At 45.7% G+C, this 22,963-nt stretch overlaps 1 protein-coding gene across 2 annotated transcripts; it reads left to right on the plus strand.

Moving 5' to 3' along the window:
• The first annotated feature begins 306 nt into the window (after window positions 1–306).
• Window positions 307–22,555, plus strand: LOC142887400 (proto-oncogene tyrosine-protein kinase Src-like). Of its 2 annotated transcripts, XM_076025036.1 has the most exons (13): window positions 307–524; window positions 9,240–9,521; window positions 10,442–10,541; window positions 12,341–12,358; window positions 13,106–13,204; window positions 13,574–13,677; window positions 15,831–15,980; window positions 16,578–16,733; window positions 17,681–17,860; window positions 17,957–18,033; window positions 18,130–18,283; window positions 18,376–18,507; window positions 19,690–22,555. In XM_076025036.1, exons 1-13 carry the CDS (start codon window positions 383–385, stop codon window positions 19,896–19,898), a joined length of 1,803 nt encoding a protein of 600 aa, XP_075881151.1. In that variant the 5' UTR covers window positions 307–382; the 3' UTR covers window positions 19,899–22,555. The 2 variants fall into 2 exon arrangements, with proteins under 2 accessions (XP_075881151.1, XP_075881152.1); XM_076025037.1 differs by lacking the exon at window positions 12,341–12,358.
• Window positions 22,556–22,963: the final 408 nt, after the last annotated feature.

The raw sequence follows: 22,963 nt of genomic DNA on the forward strand, positions 1-22,963 counted from the left end.
CGACTCGGCCCGCTGCTACGTAAAACGCGTGCGGACTTCTCTGGGAGGGGAGGGACGGAGGGAGGGCAAAGCAAAAAAAAAAAAAAAAAAAAAAAAATCCAGACTCATCGTAATTTGCGCTCTGCCGTGTGGTCGGTGATGCATTGTGCCGTGGTGCCTCCCCCCGACTCCGAGCTATGCCTCTCCTCCTCCGCTCGGACTGACCGGCGCTCCGTCGACGTCCGTCAGCTGAACGGGAACGCCTCTTCGTCGGCTCGGCGTCCGACCGTCCGTCCTTCCGTCCGCCCGCCCGGCCCACCGCAGCTGTGCCCCCTGCCCCTGCGCCAGCTCCAGCTCCAGCTCCCAGTCATGACTTCTTCTCCCCGCCGCTGAGATCCGCTGAATGGGACTCGCGGCTGGTTGTCCCGCAGCACCTGGCCACCCGCTCCCGTTATCGCTCGGACGAGGACAGTCGGAAGGATTTAGCCCGAGCTGTGCCTCTTCATTTCTTCATCCCCCCATCCCTGTCTCTGCAGGATTCAAAGGTGAGTTAATGAGAGCTTTTTGTTGGGTTGGTGGGGAAGAGACGGCCTTTGTTGTTTTGTTTTGTTTTTTTTGCTTGTGTCGCGTGATCGTGTCTTCTTTTATTTATATATATATATATATGTATATATTTTTTTAACCGTACAGTGTTCAGTAGCAGCAGCACCACCACCACCATCATTTGACTCAGATGTGTGTTTTTATTGTGGCTTGGGCCGTACAGTCGGCGGCGCTCGCACATTTTGTTTTATTTTTTTTTTTTTGCTCCATCGATGCCAGCCAGGCTTTATACGCTGCTGGCCGTTTATTTACTACACACTGCAATACGCACGTCGCGTTTACGTACGGTCTCTTACCTGGGAGGAGTCGGTTAAAAGCACTGATTTTGTTGATACTCTCCGTAAAAAAAAAAAAATGTATATATATATATATATACATATTTTTTTTTAAATAACAGCAATTCATCGAGATTCAAAATGGAGCTGGAGCGGCAGCACCTGTTTTGATTCATCAGGCCGCATGCGGGGCCGATGCTGCCGACATCCTCCACCGTCGCCCCTTCAAACACACCGCTCACACAGCCGTGATGATGGTGAACCCAGGCGTAAATCACACCGGCAGACTGCGGCTGTTTTGTTCCTGATTTGTTTTTTGTTTTGTTTTTTTCTCAATGTATATTTAACCCCTCCACCCTTCCACCACTCCCCCCCCCCCACCCCCACCCCATGAGGAGACTCGATCATCTTGACAGCTGCTACTCCAGCAGGCAGCTCCCACCCCACCCACCCACCCTTCTTCCTTTGGTAGCCGACAACTGCCGTTTAATCCAGTGGAAATAGCTTCTTAATTATGCGCTAAATTCTATTTTGTGCCTCTCCCCCCCCCTTTTTTTGGGCCCTCTGGAAAGATTCCAGCTCATTTCCATAAGGACGGCGTGTTTGCTCGCCTATCACATGATTCACATGGAAGCTCTGTGCAGCCACACTGGTCAGCGTAGTAGCCAACATGCAATGCGAAGCTCACCCAGGAGGTACGAGGCTCCACGAGATAAATCAACAATTCTGGGGTCGTTTTGATGGCTACTCGGAGAGGCTTTGTTCGGAGAGGTGTTGAACGTTCCGTCTCACACATTACGGATGACATTTTCCTCACGTGTTTATCAAGTGCTGGGTCAGTTTTGTGTGTTTGTGCCAAGCATGAGATTTCATCTCGTTAGCCAAACCCCCTGCCTCGTTTTGTTTAACCAAGCCACAGCTATTAAAAGGACGACAGCATCCTATCATTTTGACTTAAAACAATCCTATCAATAATCGCCGTAATATGTAGCTGATTAGTCTGAGGTGCGTGTGATTGGCTCGTTGGATAATTGCCTAATTGCATTAGATCCACTTCACTTTCACCGCCTTGGCCGATCTGTCACGGCACTTTAAAAGGACACATTTTAAGTGTGCCACGTTTACGTCTGAAGCGGGAATAGAATGAGAAGAGACGAACCAAAGGGGAAGAAATGTAACATTTCAAAACGTTCTATTTTAGAAGTGATATGATGAGGGGGCGGGGGGGAAGCAAAACCTTCATATGACAGGCTTCCCTATAAATAAAATATTAGCCAAGAGTATGGCGTCCTCTTTATGTCCCCCTTTTCCACCGTATGTCCCCCTTTTTACAAGATCAGTCGTGCTGCTGCTGCTTTTCCTCACTGCCTCCATCGTTTAGTGCCACTCGTTAAAGTTGGGCAGCGAGCCCAAGTAGTTTTTATCAGCCCTGTGCCAAAAATCCTCTTCTTTCTATTTCATTTCCCCCGTGTGTTTGCCTCTAAGGACAAAGAGGAGGATGAGATGTGCCAGTTACGCGTTCCTTACACTTTACAAATGAAGTGAGGTCAGTGAAGGATTTGAAGGAAACATGTCTGGGTGGCTCCTCTGGAAAGTCATCTGTGTGCATGATGTTTGCGTCGCTCCCCTTGTGGGGTCAACCCTCACTAACGCTAAATATAGGCTGTGTGTGTACATGTGTGCTGACTGCGTTGTTTTGTGCAAGTCGTGCAGCGGCAGATGACATTGATGCTAATGTGCACATTTCCTCTTGTTTTGATATCGGGAAGCCATCGCTACCTCCCGCGTCCTCCCCCGGGGGGCCAACAGTCATTTTTTCCCAGTCGGCTGAAACGTTGGCTGGAGCTCGTTCGCGCTGCAGCACAGTGGCAACTGTTGCCGTCTGTTGTGACTCAGTGAGACTCATCATGGCCAAATGTGCTTATGTGCCCGAACCAAAATGTACAGCAGAAAGCTGATGTGGGTGATGAGGGAGAAAAAAGAGAGAATTCATTGCGTGCAAGGAGCACTGATAGGAGCAAAGTTTCTTTACGGTTGTTGTTTTTTGTTTTTTAATTTTTGTTTCAGTTGTAATCTTAATTGTTGTATATCAGTCTGTTAGCCAAGTGCTCCCTTTTCTTCTTTTGCGCCCCCCAATTTTCAGAAGAGTTCTGGAAATCTGCTGTTTGAGATGTCACAAAGGGCACTGACTCCTCCCCAAGGCTTGTGATAGCACTACCTCCCCTTGAGACCACTTAAAACCAACCAAACATGTGAAAAGTCCAGCCAAGCGTCAGCTTTAGCAAGAAGCTAACAAGCTACAACCCAGTGTGTCCGTCAGGAGGCAGCTAACACAGTGCTAAGTGCACTGTTCTGGTTATTTATACTTTTTTTGGATGAACAAATGCACAAGACTGAAATGAAGACATATAAAGAGCAAAATATTGGGTCTTATTTCAGCTTCTTGTGTCATTGTGAAGTAATAACAAAACAAGGAGAATCCGGCCCTGCTGAGTCCAAGTTACTATTTAACAATGTTTAGTCAATAAGCATGTTACACATCTACAGGTTTTCCAAATCTCACAGACAGAGAGGAGATAGTCAACTGCATCAGTGGGTATTACTATGCTGGATTTTGGCCTTGTCAATACAAGCTAACTTTCTTACTGGCATCTCAAACATCTCCTTCTCTGCCTTCTGCTCCTTTGCCTTTATTTCCCCTCACACTTAGTATTTACTTCATGCATGGCGAAAGGGCTTTTATGGGTGTGTCTTTTTCCCTTTTTTTTTTTTTTTTTTTAAAGCTGCAGTTAGCGCCGTGTCTGTGACTGAAGAAGAGCTTAGCGATAAATGCGCTGCGGAAGCCCAAGTGCTCTTGAACTCGGTCCCGGTGTCTGGGGGTTAACGGCACTCTGAGATCAACCTTTGAACAAAAGCCTCTGTTTGCTGTGATTCAAGTCTAATCCTGAAAGAACTTCATTCCCGCAGCCCGTCCAGCCTCATCTCTAAATGCACACATGGACTATTATATAAATATATCATATATATATATTTTTTAAATAAAACAGTGGCGGCCCTCTAAAGTTGTTGTGGGGCCTCCGGAACATTTTTTGTGGGGGAAGATTTGATGTCTTTCCAGTACAAATATTCAAAAATAGAGTTTTTGTTTCCTCCCCCCGCCGTTCCTTCTCCCTTTTTGCTTCCTTCCTCCCATCCAGGCATCCCACTGCTCAGGTTGCTGTTACTGTTACAGTTGCTGGCAAAGCACACGCAAACACACACATACACACACACACACACACACACACACACACACTGCAGAGCAATACACTTGCCAACGTTACGGTTTATTGCTGCCAAATGGAAATTTCTCACTATATAACTCATCTGTATACATTTTTTTCCTTATCTTCGACACAATTGTCCAATCAGCTCCACTTTTGTGTTTCCCTGTGCACTCCACTCTCCTCCTCTGCATCCTCTTCTTCCATTTGACTTCCCAGCGGTCCAAGCGGTCACATGTTAGCGCTTCCCGATATTAGCCCGCTCCGGCACCATATTAGGAAACGGCATAAAGCCCCGGCACGGCGCAAGCTCTTTTGTTTACACACGCAGGCTCTTAAGCTTTTAAGGGTGTTTGCAGCCTCCTGCGAGCGACGCAGGGCCCGGCCTCTCACAGGACACGCTCTCTGGGTTACTGTGCTGGGACGTCATTGCTGCACTCTTCGAGTACTTACCGCCTCCCTTCGTCTGCCGTTTCTCAAGCCGTTTTAGAGAATACGTTGGCCTTCCCGATATTGCAAGAATTTGCAGCGGACGTGCGAGATCTCCCATTGTGACAGAGGTCGGCAGAAAGCAGAACGTCCCCTGCTGAACGTTTCTAAATGTTTTATTGTCACCAAATGCATCTGTGAAGCATCGTCCTTCTTGTTGACATCTGCCATGCTGCTGGATCTTTGCTGTGTTCCGCCAAAGGAATTGAAGAAATGCCATTGTCTTTTCTCTGTTTGCTATCACCGAAAACGTCAGGGCAGTCCGTAAAACATAGAGTCAATACGAGCAGGGTGCGTGTATTGATCAGCCAAAAACATTAAAAACCACTGAGATGTAAAGTGAAAGGCTTCGTTTCAAAGGATTCCACAGGGTTTTATGACTTTGCAGTCGGCACTTGAGCGAGTGTAGCACAAAATGAATTACTGAAGATCTGCTAGAATGCTGCTCTTATGCAGGTCCTACGTTTGCACCCATTTCCTCAGCTTTATTTGTCACGCCAGCCTTTAGTGGACCCGCTGCCCGTGATGAATTATCCGAGAAAATCTATAGATCTCCAGAAAACAGCATATTTCACCCTCTGTGACAGCATCCCCCAACAGAACACTCTTTGTGGGAGGCATGTTTTGTTCTGACTTCCCCAAGAAAAAAGGCCTCAAGGTCTGGATGACCTTTGTCGGGGCATTTTCAAGGGAATTATCACTTGGACGGTGATGTTCTGGACGTGTAGAGGGTGAAATGAGCTGCTGGCTGGGGGGTGTTGTCACTGACCAACTGAAGGTATCCACGAGGGATTCAGTTTAGTGACATCACAATGGGCCGGTTCCGAGAACTGTGTCTTCAGTACGTACTCCTTGAACTCTGGAGCCCGCAAATGTAGTGAGAGATGGACTTTTCTCCTTACTGGGGAGTTCACTGCCCAGCTGGAGACACAGTTTTAATGAAGATGAATGTCCAACAGTTCATTTCATCAAAAGATGTCCCTCCTATATAATGCCAACAAAGCTATGAGCAAAATGTTCTCAGGTAGGTTGTATCTCAGTGGTAACAGGGTTAGATTTGTGCATTTGTAATGGCCAGGCACATGTCAATAGGTGTTTTACGCTCTTGTTTCCCACACTTGCCAATACAAATGTGTTCCAAAGAAACGGGGACTTGTAGTCTGCATGGCCACCGTCACGTCGTTTAGTGGGTTTTTACGACCACGGCTGACTGATTCATGCAAAACATTTTCCATCTTGCGGTGACTTGCTCGACAGTCTTGAGCCTACTATTTAACCCTTCACTGTGACCCCTGGCGATGCGATCACTGGCTGGGAGCTCAGTGCCTGAACCCCCAGCTAAAGCTAAAGCGATTAGCCTTTTGTAAATTGAGAGCCATGCGTGGAGCAGGAGACAAAAAACAACATGACAGTTGACATCTCGAGCCAGGTCTCTGTCATGTGCGCGTCAAGGACTCCGAGACGGTATTTCTTATTCACGCGTTAATCTCTGCTTCGACCCCAGCAGCTCGTCCTCGACCTCTGCTTTCATTTTTTTTCTTCATTGAACTCGTTAAGCCCGTGCGCTGCCACATGTGTCACTTCAGCGGCCTCTGTTGCTTCAGATCTTCTTCAGAGTTTCACCACATGAAGACGCGGCTCCGCATGGAAGCGGCGCTTGCAGGTCCTTCCCTCCCCGTCCGGCGCTCCTTCTGTTCAGACCTCCGGGGCCGATCGCTGTATGACTCAGTGCTGCACCAAGGCTACGCTCGCCAGCCAGCGGTGCCAGATCACATCCTGGCAGCGGTTGAATCAAAGCTGGAGCTGGAGCATACAGTAGCTCTCTCACACACCCACACACAAACACCCCCCCCCCCCCACCTCAGCGGGATGTTTTCGCATCTTTGAGGACTCCCGTACCTGTGTAATTATATTACATGGGCTCATCACACTTGGAAAACACCCGGCCCGGTCCTCAGCTGTCCGCGTGGTACACAAGAGCCGCCCACGCGTTCTTTTTACAGCCGCCGCTCAGTTCCTTCCTCCTCCTCTGCTGTTAATAACCGTCTCTGTCCTCCCACAGTCACACTCACACAAGTATCCTGGAAACACACACACATGCACACACGCACGTGACGTTGAGGGGGAGAGAAGAAGAAGAGGGGGAAAAAAGGGGATGTGAGACGCAAGGACACAAGTGCGGTTGGGTGTCGGGAGTCTCGTTTCCCAGAGAGCAAAGCAGCAGCTGCTCACACACACACACACACACACACACACACACACACACACACACACACACACACACACACAGCAGCAGCAACGCAGTCGCACACGAGGACCCAGGAGGCGTCTTGAACCAGTAAAGAACCGCCGTACTACAAAAAGGAGTGCTGGGAAGATTACTTTGCAAATGTAATCGGTTACAATTACAAGTTACCCCATAGAAAATGCAATAGTTGTGTAACTGTTTCAATTATTTTTTATCAAAGTATTGTAACTTATTACTAATTCGATTGCATTTTGATTACTTTTCTATTTGTTTAGATCTGACTGTTGAGCTTCCGGCAGGACTCAAAACACTTCTACTGGTGGTAGGGGGCGCTGCAATGCCGAACACGACAGGGGGAACCAAACAGAAGCATCGCAGTCGTATCAAACTTTAGTCTGTGGAGGGAAACAGAAAGGGACGGTGCTCGTGCCAAGCCCGTGCACGAGAAAACCATGCAAAGCAACAAAAATAAAACGATTAGACATAACGCCCGGCCTTTTTTGTAAGAATTGGTCAGATGTCAGTAAAAAATGGGGCTGAATTGTGAAAGTGATTCCAATTATATTTATTGTGTGATTAAATTCCGTAACAATGTTACATGCAATTCGTTACTCCCCAACACTGACAAAAAGGAGCTGTGCCGTTTCACGCGTGTGTGACTGTCTGCGTTTCATCCGGACGGAAATAGCCGTGAGTCAGCGGGACGCTTTCTGTTTGCGAGGCTCTTTGTCGTGTTCTGCTGGTGGTTCCGAGGCCTCGCTCGACCTCATACGTTGGACCTTTGATGTGGAGACGAGGCACCCAATGTTCCTGCGTTCGGCTCACCGTCGGTCGTCCTTTTACAAGGCCATCGATTCCGAGGGGATTGATCGAGCTGATAGGAATGACCTTGGAATTTAATGCATCAAAGTTTCCCATTTGGCGGAGCGGCCGCGCGCTTAATATTCGCAACCTGGAGCGACACCAGCTCTATTATGGATGCGACGAGGATGAATAGAGATGAATGCGACGCTGAAAGCAAACACGGCTCAAGGGAATTTTAGTGGGGATGAAAAAAAAATGGTGAACGAATAGAATCTGGAACGGAGTCAGTTCCTCTTCCTGAGTGGAGAGCTTTCATCTCCTGACAAGCGGGATTGAAATGTGGGATTCTCAGGAGTCTTACTCAGTTTTAGTCCAATTATAGACAAAAAAAAATACAGAAAGGTTTGATGTAAATGCAACCCTAAGATTATTTAGTAAGTTTTATTTGGACAAAACGTCATGTTTTGTATTTCATTCTCTTCTAATGTTCTGTAATAAGCCAGTGCTGTGGGCTCAGTTTTTTTTTGGGGGGGGTGCAGGGGGGGGATCCCACTTACTGGAAAAAAGGTTTAAAGTTTGGGTCTTCATGGTCAGCGACTTCATTCGTTGAGGTTGAAGGATAGAACAGCCTTCTTGTAAGGTTGTTATTTCATCGCTGTACTTTTGAATCCACAATTCCTCGAGTTAATTCACAGACTCCAGCCTTCACCGCTTCCTATAGACCCTTACAGGCTACATCATGAAAAGATTGCACGTGCATCGTGGAAGCGCAGTACCGAACCCATTCAGTCAGGTGGATTTAGACGAGGGAGAGGAGATTAAGAGAAGTGAAAGTGAGGTTTCTACACCAAATCCCTCCACCCACTTGGTAACACCAAATGGATGTGGAAGTCGGTTGCCAAAGTCTATTTTTAGTGGTTTTCACGATTGTTTTCCAGTAAATCCCCTTGCATATCTTGACAAGTTCACAAACTCAGCCATGCTTCCAAAATGGTACCAATCCCAAACACCTGGTCTCTCGGGTATATGCATCATGTTCTTGCATATCAGTAATCACATCCTTGGTCAGAAGCAATGACCAGCAGTGCAGTGGCAACAATTGAATTTGAAATTGAGCCGAGTGGCGGAAACATGTCAAAGTTGTGAATCACCACACAGTTCTCAAGGAAGTCTTGTGACGCTGCTGTCATATTTTCACTTACGTCATTTAGGTTACCCACAAATGTAGAACTGAAAGCGACCATCTGGTGGGGTCTGTATATGTCATCATTTGCAGACGAGCGTAGTGACCCTAACTGATGGCTGATGTTCTGTGGCGCAGTTTTTAATCTTTGTTCCAATCCCATTCTGTGGAGGTTTTAAAAAAGAACAACATTTTTGTTGTTGTTGTTCTTTCACAGTGATGTACGTCACCCAGAGGAACAAATAATCAACCCTTTCATTCTCAAAATCAGTTGACTAATAGATAAATCATTTGAATGCTTTTGTGTCCTTAACCGAGAAATTGAGTTGACAAGCCAGAATTCCTATTTTGGATTTAACACCCACAGCCTTACTCATCACTGGCTCCCCTCCCAGGTTTGCACATGGGGGCTGGCAAGAGCAAACCCAAGGAGCCGGGCCAGCGCTCCATGAGCCTGGACGGAACCATCGGCACGGGCTCCGACAGCGGCCACTTCCACCACCTGGGCCCCGTTCAGCAGACCCAGACCCCCAACAGGAGCCCTGCTGTCGGCACGGGCAGGCGGGGCCATCAGGGGCAGCACCAGCAGGCCCCCACCAACACGCCCGAGCTGGCTCTGTTCGGAGGGGTGGACCACATGGGCACCATCACCTCGCCGCAGAGGGGACCTCTGTCTGGTGAGCATTCAGACTGCTGGGGTTTTCACACTGATTTGTTGGATGTTGGTTTTTGTTTTTGTAGTTATATATCAACACTCACGAAGGAGAAATGCACTTTTGAGGATTTGTGTTCGATGAGGGTTTTCAAGGTTGTGCAAAGATCTGTTGTTGTTTTTTTAAATGGAACTCCTTGATGTGTCATCACTTATGTCTCTTTCAGAAAGGTTAAACTTAAAAGCCTTGAGACATCCTCCAGTGGCACATGGTGACAGTTTAAATGAGGACTATGTAGACAAATGAAGTTGAGATGCACTCAGCACTTTCCTTGGTTTAGTTTTTTGGTGCCCGATTTTTACCAAACTACCATCTGTCTGCAGCTCTGAGTGGACCTGACACATTTAACAATGGTCTAATAGGCGATTCTTTTTTCTTAATGCAAAGCATTCATGTCTGGTCTTCTTAAAAGCACTTTGCCAGTGGAATAAATTGGCCGTTGACGTCAAAATCAAATTATGTTCATCGCCAGTTCCTGCAGCAAATTAACAAGCAATTTCTTTTTTTTCCCGCACATGAGTCACAACAGTGCTGCTTCTTTAAGTATTGGGGAATTGTGCAGCGTTTCAAAAGGATCTGATGACAAGCTTATATGGGCATCAGATCAAAGACTCAAAGAACAAACATAAACTTCAAACCTAAAAGCTGATTCAGTGGGACATCACAAGCTGATTTGTTTAGTGTGCGAGTTTCTGTCTGGATTGTAACATCCTGCTTGCTTGATGTGCCAGTTGACGACGTACACAGAGCTTAAGGTTTACATCACAAATCTATTGCGGGAGAAACTGAGCGTCTGGATTCATCATCGTATAGCCGCCCCACAGCTTTACAGAAATATTCAAATGCGTTGCGTTGACGACCGTTGTCGGGTCGTTTTGTTGCAGGAGGCGTCACTACGTTCGTGGCGCTCTACGACTACGAGTCAAGGACGGCGTCTGACCTGACCTTCAGAAAAGGCGACAAGCTGCAGATTGTCAACAACACGTAAGAGTCCAAAGCCTTCAGCCTCTTCCTCCTCCCCTGCCTCCCCCTCCGACGCCGCAGCTTCCCAGAGACGAGCCAGTGAACAGATTTTCCAAGTGGCACGTGGCCGCGGTCGAGTACAAACGCAATGGTTAATGAGCGCAGCAGGAGCTGGTGACTCTGACTCTGACTCTGAGTCTGATCCTCTCCATCTGTTGGCTGCAGCGGAGCGGGATGACACTCCACTCTTGCATACGTTTCCTGTTGCCGTCATCGTCTCTAAGACAGCCACAGAGATTTGCTTCCCAACTGGGTGGCTCGCGTGGAAGCTGTGTTGTGGTTGTTGTGGAATTTGGACTGGAACAGGCTGGGCTTTATTCGAAATGTGTTCCGCCAAAATAAAAGTGTTTGGGGAGTGAGGTGTTCCAAATCGCATACTTTTACTTATTATTTTGAGTACCGATTGCGCAAAGTGTATCAAAAATGAAGAAGTACACAAATTGTACGGAATTGTAGAATGCGCTCTGAACAAACATCTGAACTCAACTTCAGAGTAGTTACAGAGGTGAACAATGATCTGGCACATTGTCTGAACGCACCACTGCCTATATTGTTACCAGATACTCACCTTCAGTAATGATTTGGTAACGTTATTATGTTGTCACTCACTACAGTTACTGCAGTTATACAACTAGCTAAACTCTTCCCTGCAAATAATGACTTGAGTAATCTTTTTGTTGCTTACGTCTTACATGGACAGAGGGAAAAATCCTCTGTGACAAAATCGGAATATAAAATCAGCATTTTGTTCAGCACATGCTTTACCTCAATGTAAAAAAAAATATAAATGAAATGTTCCAAATACAAACACATCAACTGCTTTTTTAATGTCAATAATATTTTTAAATATTAACTTATGCTTCAAATTATACATTTTACTTACGGCATTGCCTCTGTGGCATTTACAGAGTGGATGGCATGAGATGAACACAGAAACACAGGTGCCCAGATTCAGCTAACTTCTTCAAAGAATTAACATAAAGTTACCTCTGAACCTACATCTTACTAGGAAAGTTCAGCAAATGTCAAAATAAAAGCACAAAAAGCTAAAGTTGCAGAGGTTGTTTGGTTTCTGTACGTTAGCGCGCTCTTTACACTGGAGTGGAGTAAATGTTAACAAGTTGTCAACCCTCAAGAATGCGCCTGCTAATGCTAGCCACGATTCCTTCCGCTACAGCGCTGTTGACGGCTTGACGTTTGGGACGAAATTGAGATAAGAGCAGTGAAGTATGATAGCTGAAGTGTGCGATTTGGAACAGACTCAACATCTTTTTTAAAACTATCATTTTTTTTATTGCTTCATAAATATTGTTCCTCTATGTTTACCACGTTGTAGAGCTGCAAAGTACAATTCATTCACAAAATATAGCGATGCAAAAGTCAGAATTTGGGAGTTTGTGTGTAGAAAGGCAATCGAATTTGAAGTAAAACTGTATGTGAGAATTTCAGTCCCATGTGATGTGCAAATTCGGCCATTTATGGACTGCACGACGGCAGATGATTCCACCGCCCTCATGCAAAGCATGACATGTAAAACTATCCAGAGCGGAAAGTGGAACTTTCAAACTTTGCAAACAGTGCCTGCGCCGACCTCACTGTGCAGTCCCACAGCACATCGGGCTGCTCTGCTCTGCTATCTGTGTGCGCCGAGCTGCGCCGCTCGCCTCACTGCGTCTCCCTGGCTGTGTTTTGATGTGTCTGCTGTGTCTGTTATCTCTCCCCTTCTGCCTCCTTTTCTCATGCTTCATGGTTTCTCCTAGGAAAAAGTACAGCTTCAGGTCAGTAATACTTACTGCAATAAACATCTCACGCAACCTTTTGTTCGCAGTCCCTTCGCTGCCACTCAAACGTGTCTGAAATAAAACTGGGGGCGGGTAAATATAAGGGATGCAAGGAAGATGCATGAGAAAAACAAAACCTGCCAATGCTCTGAAATGTAAACCGAGGGAGGGTTCTCTTCTGTTTCCTTTTCTTCTTGTGCTTGTGTGTGTGTTTTTGTCATATGATGTGCTGGTACTGTGGATGTGTCACATGTTTGCTTTATGCTTTTAAACGCCAACAACTTGACTGGTCTTTTGATTTGGCGGGAGCTACAGACCAACAATTGAGATGTTTCCTGATGAAAGTCGCTCACTTTACACATTACGACACATTTTTGATACGTACATGTTTCTAACAAGCTATAAAATCTCAATTTAAGAACACAAAATGTTGCTGCAGTTATCCCAAATAGCAATTAGCATCTGGGCTTACTGCTACCCCTATTCATTCATTCATTTATTCATTCATTCATAATACCTATTAACTTATGTAATTGCTACTGTACATGCTATAGTCCTTCATCTTAATGTAAAATGCCACTGTCATTTACATTTCATGCATTCAAGAGGAACACGGTTCTGTAATAGGCTAACTGATGATTATGAAGCATTTCTTTTTCTTTTTTTTTTCCCTTGTCCAGTTTGTTATGGCTGCTGACCGTCCCTCTCTTCCTGTCTGTCTGTCTGTCTGTCTCCGTGTCACAGAGAAGGCGACTGGTGGCTCGCTCGTTCCCTGACGACGGGCGAGAGCGGCTACATTCCCAGCAACTACGTGGCTCCGTCCGACTCCATCCAAGCAGAAGAGTACATAGTCCTCTCCTTGTCTCACCCTCACAGTTTCCTCTGCACTTCTTTTACTCGGAGATTAGGCCTCATCTTTGACTTTCGACCGCCGCCGTGCTCCTCTTTCACAAAATGGAAAACCTATAGGCCAATGTCAAAAGAAAGAAAGAAAGAAAGAAAGAAGAAAAGAGAAAAGAAAGAAAGAAAACTAACCAGAGACAATTATCTAACACATCATTCAGCTCAGTCTTTGCTACATAACCAGTCCAGTGTCATTTCTGGCTGTCTGCTCCAGCAGTAGCTCCTTGCTGATTTCTCTCTCTCTTTTTCTCTCTCTCTCTCGCTCTCTCTCACTCTCTCTCTCGCTCTCTCTCTGGCGCTCTTTGGCAGGTGGTATTTTGGGAAGATCGCTCGGCGCGACTCGGAGAGGCTCCTTTTGAACTTGCAGAACAGACGAGGAACCTTCCTGGTGCGGGAGAGCGAGACCACTAAAGGTAAAAGAAAACCAGACGTCGGCTCGGCCTCAAAGGCCCTGGCTGGCTGTCTGTCTGTCTGTCTGTCTGTCTGCACTCAGAGTGATGGATTCATCCCGAGTGCCGTAAGACATTTCAAGAAATATGATAAGTAAGAAAATAAGTAGAAAATATCCAACCTATGCACCAGATGTACATTGTTGAACATACAAATCTGTTATGTCACGGCGTATTTACTGTGAAAAACACAGATTTTTGTTGTTGGTTTGTTTTAATAGTTTGTCTAGTTAACAAGCCCTTTAAACCAGTTTTTCTAAACACATCCACAGCACTTATGCACACAGACGCACTCAAAAACACTTTTCGGATGTCAAAAAACAAGAACATCCTTCTCTCCCCCGGAGTTAACCTGCCGCAGTAAGTGCAGGGTTTCTGAGTCGAAACCAATCATCAGGGACACCATTTGAAAGAGACACAAGCTCCTAATTAAGTCATTTGTAAAACTTTCACAGAGGCTTTATGCACTTTAAATCCCTGGGCTTTTCTTTTCTCCTCTTTGTTTTTTCTAATTCTTTTTTCCTGAAGCTGCTGCTGCTGTAACATGTAGTCCCCGTGACGTCAGCGTGGCTCTTCAGGGACTTGTTTTGGTGGAAGTGAGGGGGCAAAAGGGAGAAGAAAAAAAAAAAAGAAGAGCGGAGTGTATTGGGGCTTATGAATGGATGGGGTGAATCACTCTGCCAGAACTAGGTCAACCTACGAGGGTGCTGGATTTCCCCCTTGGCTACAAGTCTCTGTTCTCCCAGCGAGCACACACACACACACACACACACACACACACACACACACACACACACACACACATACACTCACACACAGAGCGAGGGAGGATGGGGGGCACGGGGAGGAGGAGGAGAAGGAGGAGGAAGGTCAGTGAAGGGGGAGGATCTTGAGAGTGGGCGCCACGCTGGCAGTACTCCCGCTGGCCTCTGGGATTGTTTCCTCCAGGATGTCACATGGACGGTTGGTCGTGCGAGGGCTCGGAGGGGGAGAACGGGGCCACGTGCACGTGTGTTCGCATGAAGAGCAAACAGCGTCTTGACTGTACGCGATGCGGCTAACTCAGGCACGGGCAAACTATCCATGGCCCGTGAAGCTTTTTAACCTGGCTCATCAAATGTTAAAAAAAATAAATAAATAAGAATATAATATAAATTTTAAGTAAGTAATAAAATAGATGTATTTCATCAATTTTGTCAGTGTTTTAAGAGTCATTTCAATAAAGAGCTAAATACCGTGGGGCTTCAAAGACACTGATTTTGTTGTAACGTTTTTGTTCATTTTCAGTTGACATTTTCTACATATTCCATGATATATTTTTCCTCCTATGAGATGGCTCACCAAAACACTCCATCCATCTGCTCCTGCTCCGGCACCCTCTGTCACATTTTACAACCCATTGTGGCCCACCAGTCAAATAGTTTCTCCACCCCTGGTCTAACTGAACCCACTTCCAGTCTCCGACGATGAGGCGATAAAAACCTTCAACGGTATCTGAGATGAAGTGATACTAGCAGCGGTTAAATAAATTTTTTTTTTAAAAAATAATATAAATTTCAAGTGAATGCTTTGTTGTTGTAACAACAGTCGGGGATTTGGCAGCACTGACTGTTCTTCAGAACGCCGCAGTCGCTGGATGGAATCCATGGGAAACGTCCTCACACCGCACCAGAAAATTCCTCTCCAGCTGGAAGAGAGAAAAAAAACAGCGATAGTCAGTCAGCAAAACTCCACATCAGAGCGCATTGATTTTTCATTCCCCTGCAGAGGGTGGCGGTCCACCGAGCCCCTCCAAGCCTTTTCACTCGCTCCATAAAAGAAGACGATTGATTCGCTTCTTGTTTTTGGTTAAAAGAGACGAGCGGCACGACAAAAACCAGCCGGTCACTTCCGGCCGGGTTCTGAAGGCTAAATTCAGTCCCGGTTCCCCCGAGGTTGGAGGAGCTGAGGATTAGTTGAATTTCCAGGAGCCTTTGGGTGGGTTGGGGCGGGAGTGGGGGTCCTGGTGGGCCTGGCCCCTGCACAGCTGTTAGGAAAACTCCAGCGAGCAGCTGTCGCACACATGCCGAGCCGCGGCTGCCCCTGAGAGTTCTGACCTGCGTGTGTCGTCCTTGCAGGGGCCTACTGCCTGTCGGTGCTGGACTACGACAACACCAAAGGCCTGAATGTGAAACATTACAAGATCAGGAAGCTGGACAGCGGCGGCTTCTACATCACCTCCCGCACTCAGTTCACCAGCCTGCAGCAGCTCGTCTTCCACTACCGCAGTGAGTGCTCTCACACACACATGCACACGTACTCACACAGTTACTTTCGGTTTCAGTTACTTTGTCAAAGTAACGTAACGAGTTACATTTGATTGCATTTTAGATTACTTTTCTAGATTTAGAATGAATGCTCTCAACCGTTTAGATCTGACAATGTTGAGATTCCTGCAGTACTCAAAACTACAACAACAACCAACAAAACAGCCGCAACAAGATCAAACTTCAGTGCCTCCTTTTACCGTGAGATAATTCTGAGAAACAAAATCAGGGCAGCAAAACCTACTGTCTTTCAAATCAGCCAAATCAATCACATTTTTGCAAAACATGCCTGCTAAACCAACCATCTAACATTTAATTTAACAGTCAATCAACCCTATTGAAAATGCATCTGTCTACATTTTTGGACATTTTTTCAATGCAATTAAATCAGAATTGTGAATTATTCCACAAGTAACTGCAATTGAATTACACATCTTTCCAGTAATGTAACCGATTACAATGATCTTTATTTTGTAATTAAAATTACGCAACAACAATACATCCCCAACACTGCTCACTCTGCTCACCCGCCTCCCCCTCCGGTCGTCTGCTTCTCAGAGCACTCGGACGGGCTGTGTCACGCTCTCACCGACGTGTGTCCCGTGGCCAAACCCCAGACGCAGGGACTGGCTCGGGACGCCTGGGAGATTCCTCGAGAGTCCCTCCGCCTCGACCTGAAACTGGGGCAGGGCTGCTTCGGAGAAGTCTGGATGGGTAAGACCAAATCGCAGCGCGCGGATGGCGACGGATCGGGTTCTTTACTTTTTAAAGGGGCTTAAATCCAACCTGTCATACAGTCCTTTGATTCATCACTTAAAGTGTGGTTTTGCGGACAAGCAGGGGATTAACGTTGATGCATAAGCAAGTCTCTCCATTTAGATTAAAGGCTTATCATTGCGCAGATACCCCCCCACCCCCCAAAAAAATATATCTTTTAAAACTAAAAACGCCAGTCTGGCTTTGTCCGACAGGAACAAAGTCCGGCTTCCAGCACCTCGGAGCTGCTAATGAACGCTTCACATCTTTTTCTGTTTCATCTGACAAAAATGTGAAGAGTAAAGAAGAGACACTCCACGGTGCTGTGGAGGAGGAGGATTGCATTCCGGGCTAGCGTCTTTGCCTCATAGCTCCCCGGGATGTCTTGTAGTTGCCTGGCAACTGCTCGCATCCGAGGAAGAACAAACCCCCTCTGTGTAAAAAAAAAAAAAGGAATTTGTTTGTGTTCTTACTCGCGTCGATTTTACAGACAAACAGGACGAGACTGTGGGGAAGTGTATTGTGTCGGATCTTGTCAGCTCTCTCCCTCTTCTGGTCATATATATACATTTTAGTCGTGGGACTTGACAAAAAACAAATATCCTATTAATTATGGCCTTTGTAATTAATTAATCATAATTAATCGTATTTTAATTGCGTATTGATATTTGAGTTGACTCTGCTTGATTCGGTGCTCGTACCGGAGGCTTTAATAACTGAGGTGAAATGCAAAGTCTTTGTAGCACAGTTTGCATAGAACGGAACTTGTCAACTTCGAAACATTCTGTGTTGTATTAAATGCAATAAAATTTCATTTAATTTTTTGTGTGCATTATTTATCGAAGTTCCGAAAGTAATACGTTTTCATTATTTTGATTTATTATTTAATTGATTTATTTTGAAAGGCACCTGGAACGGCACAACGCGAGTCGCGATCAAGACCCTGAAGCCGGGCACCATGTCCCCGGAGGCCTTCCTGCAGGAAGCCCAGGTGATGAAGAAGCTGCGGCACGAGAAGCTGGTGCAGCTGTACGCCGTGGTGTCGGAGGAGCCCATCTACATCGTGACGGAGTACATGAGTCAAGGTAACGCCAGAGTCCTCACTCTCCTGATGGATTTTATCGATCCTCTAAGGAAAAAGTGTCTCCATGTCTGCTGTACTTCCAATCCTGCACTTTCAGGTAGCTTACTGGATTTCCTGAAAGGAGACGCGGGGAAGATGCTTCGCCTACCTCAGCTAGTGGACATGGCTGCTCAGGTGACCACACCTTTCTGCCCAGCCTGGCTTTAATAGCCGCGTTAGCTTCAAAAATAAAATCATTTTCCCCCTCTTTCGATTGCGTCCAATGGCCAGATCGCGGCGGGCATGGCCTACGTGGAGAGGATGAACTACGTCCACCGAGACCTCCGCGCCGCCAACATCCTGGTGGGAGATAGCCTGGTGTGCAAGGTGGCCGACTTTGGCCTGGCGAGGCTCATCGAGGACAACGAGTACACGGCGCGGCAGGGTCTGTCCGGGTTTCCGTTTACATCACGTTTGTAGGAAACAATTCTTTCTCGGCATGTCCTCAACGTCCCCCCCCTTCCCTTCGGTTCCTAGGCGCAAAGTTCCCCATCAAGTGGACGGCGCCGGAGGCCGCCCTGTACGGCCGCTTCACCATCAAGTCCGACGTCTGGTCCTTCGGTGTGCTGCTCACTGAGCTGGCGACCAAAGGCAGAGTTCCTTATCCAGGTAGAGTCTAAAGTTGGGGGACGCAGCTAACAGGAATTTGTTTTGATTTAAGCCAGTGGATTATTTACTGGTATTTACTAGTACTAGTAATTGTTCTGCAAAAGTTCTCAGCTGGTAGAGTCCCAGGTCCCACATTTTTTCCTTATGAAGTTGCAACCCAAATTTATTCCCAAAAATATAAAAACGCTGAGCTACTTTCCATCATGTGTAGAAAATAAATTATTGAAATTATTGAATTGAATTGTGTGTCCAGCGAAATAAATGCCCAACGTTTTCTCTATAGATATACATATATATATAGATATACATGTGTTAAAAAAAAAAAGAAAAAAGGCCAACCCTCTTTTGGGTCGAGACCCACCAGTTGAGAAACGCTGCTCTAGTGCTCCGTCGAGAAGGAAAGCCCCATGTAAGTGGAAGCCGTTTAGCATTTACGTCCCCTTTTCAGTCGTCTGTGTCAGTTAATAACATGGTTTCAGTTGTACTCTAATCGTTTTGTCGTTAACATTGTGGTCACAGCATGTTGTCGGTTCGTTGCCGTCGGTATTTCGAGCTCATCCAGTGACGGCAGTCGCAGACTCCTTCAGCCCAGCTACCCGAGCGCAGCAAACCTCATGACCAGCTCCGGGTCGCCCGGCGGGTCACACTGATTACACTGGAGCCACAACCGTTACAACCGCCGCACAACACAGCTGGCTTTCTTCACCACGGCACTAGTTTGTTTGGATTTAATGTAGCCAAAATTGGAGCGCAAAACTTAACAAAAAAAAAAGCTCTTCCAGAGAAAGCCTCAGACTCAAGTTCCTGAAAGCTCAGAGACCAGCAATGTAACAAAGCTTTTGGCTTTGATGGAGCAGAAAGGAGAGAAAAGATGCGACTGAGTGAGTTTTGCTTTGCGGCATCTGAACAGACTTTAGGATTGGCCTTTTTTGGACCATCAGCCAATCACCTTTCCGGACTGTTAATTGATTGTGACATCAACGATTCATAATTGTGTTTGACCAAAAAAAAAAAAAAAAAAAAAAGTTAAATCACAAGAATATGTCTTTTTTATACAAATAAAGTCAAATGTGTTAGAGGTTACGAGCTACTTTCATCTTCGTCCATTTAATTTTTCTTATGAAGTCATTTCGTCCCACCAGTTCTCTACATATTGACGTAGCTCCGTGTCTCTGACCGCAGGTATGGTCAACCGTGAGGTCCTGGACCAGGTGGAGCGCGGCTACAGGATGCCCTGCCCTGCCGAGTGCCCCATCTCCTTGCACGAGCTCATGCTCTCCTGCTGGAGGAAGGACCCCGAGGAGAGGCCGACCTTCGAGTACCTTCAGGGCTTCCTAGAGGACTACTTCACCTCCACAGAACCCCAGTACCAGCCCGGGGAGAACCTATAGGACCACTCCGCCGGTGCGGACCTAAGGGTCGGGGGAGGGAGTGAAGGGGGTCCTTTTCGGGGGAGGAGAACCTTAACACAGTGACGACCTGCACTAAACCCCGCCTCAGAGCCGCAGCTGCGGGAGCATTTGAGGCTGTGAAAATCACCCGGGAGGAAGTGGACAAATCGTCCTTGAGCTGAAATGAAACTGGGGGAACGGGAACCCGCGGCAGGTGACGCAGAGGTACCTCAGAACCTTTTCTTGGAAGCTCCGCCTGGGCTCTGGTGGGCGGGGTGCAACATTTTCCTCTTGTTGAGGGTTCGTCAGCGCCACCGACGCAGGAGGAAGTGAATCTGGTGAGGGGACAGGAGGTGGGTTGGGAGGAGGATGTCTCAGTCGCGATGAAAGCCGCTTGTCCTCTCTCCTTCCCTCCGGCCTCTGACACTTCCTTGACCCTCATCCTTTACCCTTTTTTGCACCCCAATGCCCTCCCGGCCCACAGAAGAGCGCCACCCCTGTGGCTCAGGTGCCAAAGGGAAGTTCACTTCTCTCCTTTGCATCTATTATTTCCCCTCCCCCCCCTCGTCCTCCTACTCCTCTTCCCACTCCTCCTCTTCCTCCTCCTTCTATATTTCCGCCTGACTCTGACTTTCTCTCTCCAGGTTTCTCAAGTGCTGCTTCTTTAAAGTGTCTCCAAATAACTCAGCTCTGAAACTCTTCTCCGTACCTTTATTTATACTTAAGACAGTTATGCATTTTCTGGGTTTAGGTTTCGTTTCAATGGCGAACAAAGGTTCCTGTTTTTTTTTTTTGTTTTCTTTTTCTTTTTCAATGAGCATGTGAGAAAGTCGTTGGAACCACCCGTCACTAGTTCCCGGGTATCTCGACCGGCTTGCTCTGTGAGACTGAAAAATCGGTTAAATCCAATGAAAATGTAAGAATTTTTTTTTTTCTTTTGTTAAGTTAGATTTCTTTCGCTACACTGAATGGCCATCTCGCACCAACCTGAAGCATTAAAACAAAAATTGCTGCAGGAGGTGACCCAGTGCCTGTGATTTTGAATGGTTTTCATTTTAAACTGGAAAGTCACATTGAGAACAATCACTAAAGGTAACCTCCCTTGCCCAGTTGAGTCTTGAGAGAGTAATACAGCTACCAAATCAATAGCATTCATGTTGATTTTTTTTTTCCCATCTCCAAAAACAAAGGAAACTAAATTTAAGGAGCACTTAAAACTCACTCGGTTTACTTACAATAGAAACTCCAATCAGTGTACGAACAGGATATAATCACCTGTAGCTCTTTGGTGAGGAGGATTTAGGGGGGAAAATAAAAGCTGTTGTGTCTATAAAAAAAAAAAAAAAAAAAAATGCAACGAGGCAGCCCTACTGAAAAGTCAATACTTTGATCAGGTGACCAGAATAAAACTGTGTTTTTGACTCCAGGATGTTGAGTTTTGAACCCGTTAGCATGCTTCTCGTGCCGTCCTTCTCTTCACCATTGGCTGGCTTGTTTTTCTGTATGTGTGTGTTTATGATATACATCAACACACGTATGTTTACTTTGGATGAGCAGACCGTAAGCACACTTCTGAGCATTTGTGCCATCAAACTATAATTAGATTTTTTTTTTTAATTTTGTGTTAACCCACTTCCTGCCAGTACCCGCTGTCATACTGTACATACTGTAGCTTTCCAGAGTTGGTTTTTGTATCGAGCCACCTTTTAAATATGGCCGGGTCTGCTGTCACACAAAAACACACTTCACAGTTGATTAGTTAACGAAGTAGTCGACGCAGCAACAGTAGATATTCAGTAAGTAATTGTTGCCAAAAAAAAAAAGAAAATGACGGAATAATACTAAAAACATGAGCCATGCAGCCATTAGAGAGACGATCCTGTAACGCCACAAGGTTGTCATTATAATCCAGTAACGACGACTCCTGGTTGCTAATTTAGACAATAGCGTAGGTGATTTTGCAACAAGGCAAAAAAAGGGGAGATTTGGTTGTAAAATGAGTTCAAAGATGTAAATAGTATCTTAAACAATGACTGTGACTATCATGTAATTTTGTTGGTGTAGTTTTTATTTTATTTTTCTGTCATGATGCCTCCATGTTGAGGATTTTACAGTGACGCTATGACATGCTACTGTAACCTGTAGGGTTTTTTATGTTGTACTTTAAAAAAAAAAAAAAAAAATCATACTCGCTAAAGACAATTTACCATTGGGTTTGACAGAAGTTTTCCAGGGGGGGAAGGAATAAACTAAAATTATATCTCCGCTTTCTTTTTCAAGACTAGTAAACCCCCTGTGTGTTCTGACGTTGCCCATTGGTCACTGGAACGATGAGGAAGTCGGCGTTGACTGCAGCCAGGGTTTGTGTTCCATATTGAAGTGTCTTGGATTTATTTTTAAGGTTTGTCCGTATTTTTTATTTTTTATTTTTTACGAATCTATGCAGTTTGGGTCTAGCATTCCTGGAGCTTCATGGCCATTTGATTCTAAAGTTGAAACAAAAACTAACAAACAAACAAAAAGATCCTGAACAGGGCGTGAGCATTTTGTAAGGACTTCTTTTGTCTTCTTCCGGTTCTGTTTTTAGCAGGTTGAAATGGGTATCGTGCCACTTTATGTTGATCTTTAAATGTGCAATAAATTATATTTCAAATGTGTTTTGATAAGAGTGTGCGTCGGTGTGTGTGCTGTCCTTTTGAGTCGGACACGGATTCGGGTCGGACGGTGTGAACTAATGAGGGTTTCACAAAGGAGTACAGTGTCGTGCGAGGATGAGGCTCTGCGGTTATGAAATAATGGTCTATTATAATGCTTATTTTGGATTAAATGATGCCTAATCGCTTAATAATTAAAAAATAATTTTGAATAATTGTTCAACCCTAAACCATGACTTAAGATCTGACACAATTCGTTTTTGCATGACACATTTCAAGCAATTTGTGTGTTTTTTTTTTTTTGGTTATTTTTTAACCTTTTCGCAATCAATCAATTTCCGCCCTCGTCTTGGGAACTAGGTTTTCTCTTCTTCGTGTTTAGTTTGAACATCATGAAGCTGATTAGTCCAG

This window comes from Nelusetta ayraudi, unplaced genomic scaffold (genome assembly GCF_046127955.1).
Source record: "Nelusetta ayraudi isolate G7.1 ecotype Tasmania unplaced genomic scaffold, CSIRO-AGI_Nayr_v1 ptg000017l, whole genome shotgun sequence".
NCBI lineage: Eukaryota > Metazoa > Chordata > Actinopteri > Tetraodontiformes > Monacanthidae > Nelusetta > Nelusetta ayraudi.

Excerpts from the sequence above, each read along its gene's own strand:
- LOC142887400 (XM_076025036.1), top strand. The coding sequence starts at position 383 with ATGGGACTCGCGGCTGGTTGTCCCGCAGCACCTGGCCACCCGCTCCCG. Across the intron at positions 525-9,239 it reads TGTCTCTGCAGGATTCAAAG|GTTTGCACATGGGGGCTGGC; the intron begins GTGAGTTAATGA and ends CTCCCCTCCCAG. Across the intron at positions 13,205-13,573 it reads GACTCCATCCAAGCAGAAGA|GTGGTATTTTGGGAAGATCG; the intron begins GTACATAGTCCT and ends GCTCTTTGGCAG.